The following is a 7,500-nucleotide window of genomic DNA, read 5'->3' as shown; positions in this document are numbered from 1 at the left end:
GAGAGGTGTACGCACGTGCTCACGGACACGCACACGCACACGCACACGTACACGTACACGCACACGCACACGCACACGCACACGCACACGCACACGCACACGCACACGAACACGCACATGCACACACACATGCACAGATTATATGAATATATACGTACACCTATTACTCAACTTCTCTGTCTCCTCAGCCTCTCTCTCTCCTCTCTCTCTCTCTCTCTCTCTCTCTCTCTCTCTCTCTCTCTCTCTCTCTCTCTCTCTCTCTCTCTCTCTCTCTCTCTCTCTCTCTCTCTCTCTCTCTCTCTCTCTCCCTTCCCCTCTCTCTCTCTCTCTCTCTCCCTCGCTCCCCCTCTCTCTCTCTCTCTCTCTCCCTGGCTCCCCCACTCTCCCTCCCTCCCTTCCTCCCTCTCCCCCTCCCCCGTCTCTCCCCCCCTCTCTCTCTCGTTCCCTCCCTCCCTCCCTCCCTTCCTTCCTCCCTCTCTCTCATGCGGATCCCCGCTTGTTTTTATTGTCGTTTTTTCTGCCTTTCCCTCTTCGCATTATGCCCTCGTAAGTCGTCCCCTTTCTTCGTCATTTTCAACGTCTGTCTCGCCTGTTAATTATGGTGGCATCTCTGTTTATTTTCTTTTCGCTGGCAATTTTTCTTTCCTTCTTCAAAATTCGCTTCCATTGTTGCCGTCTCCTGGTACTGTCTCTCTCTTCTTGTTTGTTAACTTTTCTTTGTTTTCTTCACTTCCCTTGTTCATCGTCTTCTTTCTTTTTTCCACACTTCTCCTATCTCCATTCTTCCATCATCTTCTCTTCTATCGTCTCTCTCATTCTTTCTCTTCTCTACCTTACATCTATATTCTCTTTATTTTTCTCTATCTTCTCTCTTCGCTCTTCTTTATCCTCCATTCCCTTCACTTCTCCTCTCCTCTCATCTTTTCTCTTCTCCTCTCTTCTCTTGTATTATCTCTCCCTTGTTTATCTCTCTTCTCTTTTCCACCCCCCTCCCCCCTTGGTCTTCCCTCTTCCATTCTCCCTCCGCCCCAACATCGGTTTCCAGACGATATCCTTATCGCTACTGCCCGTTATCTCGTCTCCTAAACGACATCGCGATCAACTCACTCTTCGTAGCGGGGAGGAGAAGGAGAAGAAAATATAGATTCATTTTTAGCGTCACCATCGTAACCCGTCACTATTATTATCATGATTATTCTTATTACTGTTATTATTATTATTGTCATCCTCATCATTATTTATTATTATTATTATTATTATTATTATTATTATTTTATATTATTATTAGTAGTAGTATTATCATCCTTATCATTATTATTTATTACTATTATTATCATTATTCTATCTGATTGTTATTGTCGTCCTTGGAATGTGATGACCAACTCGCAGCTGTCAGTGTGATGATGGAAGGTGAAAAGTGACGGGTGACTTAGAGGGTAGCAAGACACGGCAGATAACGTGTCGTGTAAATTGATGTTTCGGTATTGTGAACAGCTATTCAAGTCTGCGCATGTTTGAATGAGGAAATCAACGTGGAGTGACGTCACGTGACGCGAGGAATGCTGAGGCGAGTGATGGGTGAGGGGACAATTAGGAAGAAGAGAGGTCCATGAAGAGAGAGAGAAATAGAGTTATGTGTATATATTATAGGTTGTGTGTGTGTGTGTGTGTGTGTGTGTGTGTGTGTGTGTGTGTGTGTGTGTGTGTGTGTGTGTGTGTGTGTGTGTGTGTGTGTGTGTGTGTGTGTGTGTGTGTGTGTGTGTGTGTGTGTGTGTGTGTGTGTGTGTAGGCTGTGACCATTAGATCCGACTAGTTATATCCAAAAGCCATTATTAACAAGGAAGTGGATTATACAGCGAATGATAAAAAGGGATGTAGAAACTATTGTTTTACTTTCTTACCGTGAACTGCGCCCATAATCATAATGATTGACTCTGGACCGCAGCGCTGCCCACGGGAAGGTGAGGACGACACTTTGCCGCCCCGATGATTCTCCTCGCCCTCAGGTTCCCTTGCCCTCAGGCCCCCTCACCCAGCTCCGTTGCTTCGCTAAGCATCCAAACGCTCTCTGTGTCAAGACTATTAAGTCCCTCTCAACTCCCCCCCCCCCTCCCTCACCCCTCCCTCACCCCTCTCGCTCCACGTCCTCCCTCTTAGCCCCATCCCTCTCCCACGGTGGCCTGCCCCCGCCCCCCCTTCTCATTCCCTTTGCCCCAATCCATACCAGCGAGAAGGCAATAAAAGGGTATTGGAATCCAGTCTCCAGGTGAGGAAGTTGCTCGGGCCTGAATGGCACACAGAGGCAGAGGCAGAAAGCAATCGCGCATGCGCAGTCGTGCAGATGCAACAAATCTCGAGCGGTACCAGGCTCTTCTTTCTCCTCCGTTTTATCTTCTCTATTCTTCTATCTATTTTTTTCTTCTTATTGATTATCCCTTGTCCTTCGATATATTTATCCGACTTCTTTGTGTTGCCTATATATCCGTTTTTTTTTTCTCCCAACGCTTTACGCTTTCATGGCCCTCCCGTCTGATTTTCCCCTCTTTCCCTTTTCCTGGGCAATCTTACCTCAGCATCAAGCAGTTTTTCCGCACACACACACACACACACACACACACACACACACACACACACACACACACACACACACACACACACACATATATATATATATATATATATATATATAATATAAATATATATATATTATATGTATATATATATATATATATATATATATATATATATATATATATATATATATATAAAGAGAGAGAGAGAGAGAGAGATAACATAATCAAGTAGGAGTTACTTTTTTTGCTGATTTCATAGAGATGACTCAGTTGAATTACTCGCCAGCGCCCTAAATAGATAATGCCACCAAATATCATTTAAAAGACACACGAGACCTCGGCTAAACTGCATGTCGGACGGTTGCCTTGGGCCAGGCGGTAAATATGCGTTTTGTGCCTATTAAACCAGCTAAAAATAGCCTTGAACTACACGCTGCGTGATCCCGAAGCCGAGCAGACAACGCGTAAACACTGGGTGGGAGCGGGATCGACGGTTCCTGTAATGTAATGAGTTTACAATCGGTGCTTGTCGAGCCCAAATAACGCCGTAATGGACAGCTCATGATGGGGAGTCCAGATAGACATTATTGAGAACAACGGTCAACTAATCTAATGAATATCGGCTCTTTTTGTGCCGATTCATTTGACTGTGAACCATCTTCTATATGGGATATTTGCGGGTCTTAATATGACACAGAATTACCTTGAAAGGTAATCCAGGCTACAAATCTCGTCGTCGAGTCTCCTGGAAAGACCCGCCTGCGACCCCGTGTGAACTCCTTTTCGACCTCGCGGGCCCTCTGGATTCCTTATACAAACCCTTGTGTGACCCATCAGTGTATTCATACACCCCCACCCTTATCCCCCTCCGAGGAACCCAACACGTAAGGGACTCGCGGCGCCGGACTGAGGGCAGAGGAAGGGGCATATTGGGAAGGACTCTCGAGTGACACTTATGCCTGAGGAGGGATGGAAAGGGGGGTTGGGGCGTGTTGAAGGGGGAGGGTAACAAGTACAAGTGTTAGGGGGAGACCACTTCATGAGGGAGAGAGAGGATAGGGATAGGGCGCTCGAATGGTTGATGGGGCGGCGCGCGACCCAGGGGCCCGGACAGAGGAGAAGAAGAAGAAAAAAAAAGGGAAATGAAAATGAAGACGGTAAGGCAGAAGAAAGAGGAAATTGTGGAGAAAGAGAAGGAGAATCAAGACAAAGATGAGGAAGAAAAAGTAGGGAGAATAAGGGGAGGTAGTAGAGGGAAGGAGGAACGGAAGGAAGTTAGAAAAAGGGGTAGGAGGGTGTGCGGGTTGCAAGGGAGGGTAGAGATGCAAGGCGCTTTCAGAAAGGGATGGAAGGATGGGAAACGGAAGGGTAGTAAGGGGAAATAAAAATATATATTTTTTTAATGTAAAGGTTGTGTTCAATTCTTAATCCGCACGATGCGTACTTTGTTTTTTAAAATCTTACTTTTTTTTCATTTACCAAGTTTCGGTGCTTGCCTTTCCCTTTTAGCTTAACCTGTTGGATACGAGTGTCGTGAACGTGCCGAGGGTAAAACAATATATATATCACTGGCCCGGGTGACGTTAACGTGTTTTTACAGTCATACTGAGAGTAATAGTTATATTTGTGGCAGATATTGGGAATCATTATCACTACAATTATTATGATTACCGTAATGTAGAGTTAGTCTAAAACCCCAAGCATCGATGGCACCAGAGGGAGAGTAAGCCTTGAATGGCACCCATCCACGGTCTCCACCAAGCGATAACTGATGCCAACCTCCCGGCGTTGAACGGTGTGGAGGCAGAGTGAGAAGAGGAAGGTGAATAATACTATGTGCAGCGGCTGTAATGTGACCCTGTGCCAGTATGACTACCTTGTGCTGTGGCATCAGCGGCAGTAAACACAGAGAGTCTCCTCTTCCTCATCTCTTTTTTTTTCGTTTGCGATGGTTACGTCTTTCGTATTTGTTTATGGAATATAAACTGAAAAATAGAGTGTTTTTTGTGTTTCTAATACTGTCAGACTTAGTGTAAAAAAACGTAATGAGCTGAAATGGTCTCTATATTAAAATTTTAGTAGACTACGATATTGAGAAAACTTGTCAGACGGTACATATAAGCCTCATAATAAAGTAAAACGCAAAAACTGACTAACATAAAAAAGTATCATAATGTGTGAATGAAAGAGCAAGAAAGCCCTAGATGTGTCGCGTGACACTCCCTCCCTCTGAAATAAACCTGTCTGTTATGCCGCGCGGGTTTCACTGGTGCCCTTATTGTGGCCCAAACTCGGAACTGGATGCCCTGTATCGAGAGTTGAGCAAGGACGCCAAAGACGCAGACGCTGATGTTGAACACGGTATTTCTCTTATCCTCTTCTACCCACCTCCCTCAACCCCCTCCCCCTGTTCGATCGAACAGCTGCTAGACCCGTAAACCTTTTAATGACTCTCTAGTGTTTAATTGGGACTATTAGATAGCATGAAGGGAATGGCTAGCAGTTATAGTCGCGGCCTTTTTTGGGGCCGAGCAACAATTGCCAGATTACCATCTCAACAAACCACCTCTAGGGATCAAGTGGCGGAGAGTATTATACTTCGTCCGCGCTTTCAACATGCAATAATATGTGAGGATAAAGGAACCGTGGGCAGCACCCACATGGAATTCTTATCATGAAATCCTTACGAATCCTGTGAACTTACCATAGAGCAGGTGGTTTTATGCAACCCATTCTGTAAGAGGGAAATAAATGATATATTTATGATGTCGATAGTGATAATAGGTGATGATGAACATGTTGAAATGTGTTCAGGTAAAATACAATTATAATGAAAAGAGAAGACTTGGTTCAGCGATGCCAGTTGTAGATTAGAGCAATACATTTAGTTTAAGGACGGCAATGGTCAATAAATATGTAAAAAATAATTTTATTTCGCACGCATGGAGCATGAAATATCGTTAGGTTGATTTTATGTTGCATACGAGCCATATTTCGTTGTGTAACGAGGTAGCAGGGTTCAAAGGTTTGATGGAGTGGCTGTGTTTCGCGCGAGTGTGAGTGGACTGTGCCTGATTGGTGTGTCCCTGAAGCCCTTCAGATGCGTTGTTTTTCAGACACACTTTTAAAACTCACGTGTTTCTGTAACGTCGTTATGTTCCCTTGCAGGTGTGATGTGGTTGAGGAGCAGGCGCGGGCGGGGAGCAGCGCGGGGGCCGTGTAGGTGCTGAGGCTCGCACCGTCAGGATGGACCACAGCGTCAAGGCCATGACGCCGCACCGGAAGGTGGCCTTCTCCCGGCTCTGCCACCGCCACCGCTTTGAGAATGACGAGCTCGAGAACCTCTACCGCCGCTACACCCTCAAGCTGCAGCAGGCAAGTGTGGCCGCGGCCGCCGCTCTCCTGCTTACTCTGTCGCTCCTGCTGGCGGCCTTGCACGTGACCTACGCCCAGGTCGCGGCACCCGCGCCCATCACCCTGCTGGCCCTGGCGGTGGTGCTGGCTGCCCTGCTGGTTGTGCTTCACTCCCGCGTCATGAGGCACTCCTACCTGCTGCCCACCTGCTACCTGCTGCTAGCCCTGGGTGCCATCCTGGTCGCCCTGGCCCTCCCGCTGCCCTCGGGCTGGGGCTGGGTGGGCTGGCAGACCATCCCGACGGCCGGGCAGGGAGTCTGGCACGCGACCTTCGTGGCGTTCCTCGTGTACGCCCTCACGCCCGTCTCCACGCCGCTGGCTCTCACCTACGGCGTCGTGCTGCCGGCCGGACAGACCGCCCTGGCGGCCACGCTCGCCACCACCTTCACGCACTTCCACTGGCAACAGGTAGGTCCTCGCTCTGTCGGAACGAGCTGCCGTCGGCTGTTGCTCGCCGGCTCGTTTGAGTATTCACTTGCACCCACAAACACACACAAATACACACGCACACGCACACGCACACGCACACGCACACGCACACGCACACGCACACGCACACGCACACGCACACGCACACGCACACGCACACGCACACACACACACACACACACACACACACACACACACACACACACACACACACACACACACACACACACACACACACACACACACACACACACACACACACACACACACACACACACAATCTTCTTTTCTCCGCACTCGCTCTCCATCCCCTCCCCTTCGCCACCCCTTCTTTCTTTTCTCTTCCTGTACAAAACCCCAAGAACTGAATAAACAATTACACTTGTTTTTATTTTCACCTGTTATATAAAGAAAGCGTGAAAAGGGAAGTAGGAAATGTTATTTTAAGAGGGCGGCAAGCCAACAAGGGAACGTCAAGAAAGTAATTTTTCACGCGGTTACGCGTGCTGTGAAACTGATGCAAGAAGTTGAGTTGAAGCCTTAAGGAACAGCATGTTGCAAGTCATGGCAGGCGCCGACAAGCAGGCAGGTGTTGATAGATCGGCACGTCATGCACTCTTTTTTCGTCGGATAGGAAAGGCCGGGAAGCCTATCAAACAAGCTAGCTAAGGTGTGTGCCGAGGAAAGAATGGAAGATACAGCAATAAAAATTATGCTTTGCTTGACTCTAAGACATAAACAGAAAAAAATAGTTCCGGGCATCAAGAGGAAATAGGTTAATGGAATCATGATAGAATAAGGATAATGCCCTAGAAAGGAGTAGTAGCTTCACTTATGTCACCTAGGTGTCTCGAGAACAATCATAGGTATAAAGTGCAATGAAATAACCATAATTATACTGATAGATTTCAAAATTCGTCATTCCGTTTATAAAGTTCATCCAGCATACGCGTCGTTAACATTCACACGGTCGTTCATCATCAGGCGGAGTAATTTGTTTAAAATTTTCAAACAGGGAAAATGCTTCAGTCTAAACATTGAATTGTAAAAGGGATATGATTTTATCTTGTTGGGATGGTAATGA

General features: G+C 46.9%; 1 protein-coding gene across 1 annotated transcript in view; it reads left to right on the top strand.

The window, feature by feature from the left end:
- rut (adenylate cyclase rutabaga) overlaps nt 1-7,500 on the top strand; it is a 323,475-nt gene that overhangs the window by 200,672 nt on the left and 115,303 nt on the right. The window contains 1 exon segment of the mRNA XM_086542018.1: nt 5,742-6,395. Coding sequence (XP_086398144.1) covers nt 5,820-6,395 — 576 coding nt within the window. The 5' untranslated portion in view covers nt 5,742-5,819.

This window comes from Penaeus japonicus, unplaced genomic scaffold (genome assembly GCF_977035675.1).
Source record: "Penaeus japonicus unplaced genomic scaffold, GWHDUDI00000001_assembly GWHDUDI00000001, whole genome shotgun sequence".
Lineage (NCBI taxonomy): Eukaryota > Metazoa > Arthropoda > Malacostraca > Decapoda > Penaeidae > Penaeus > Penaeus japonicus.
The sequence above is the reverse complement of the archived record's forward strand: the minus strand, read 5'-3'. Positions and strand labels throughout refer to the sequence as shown.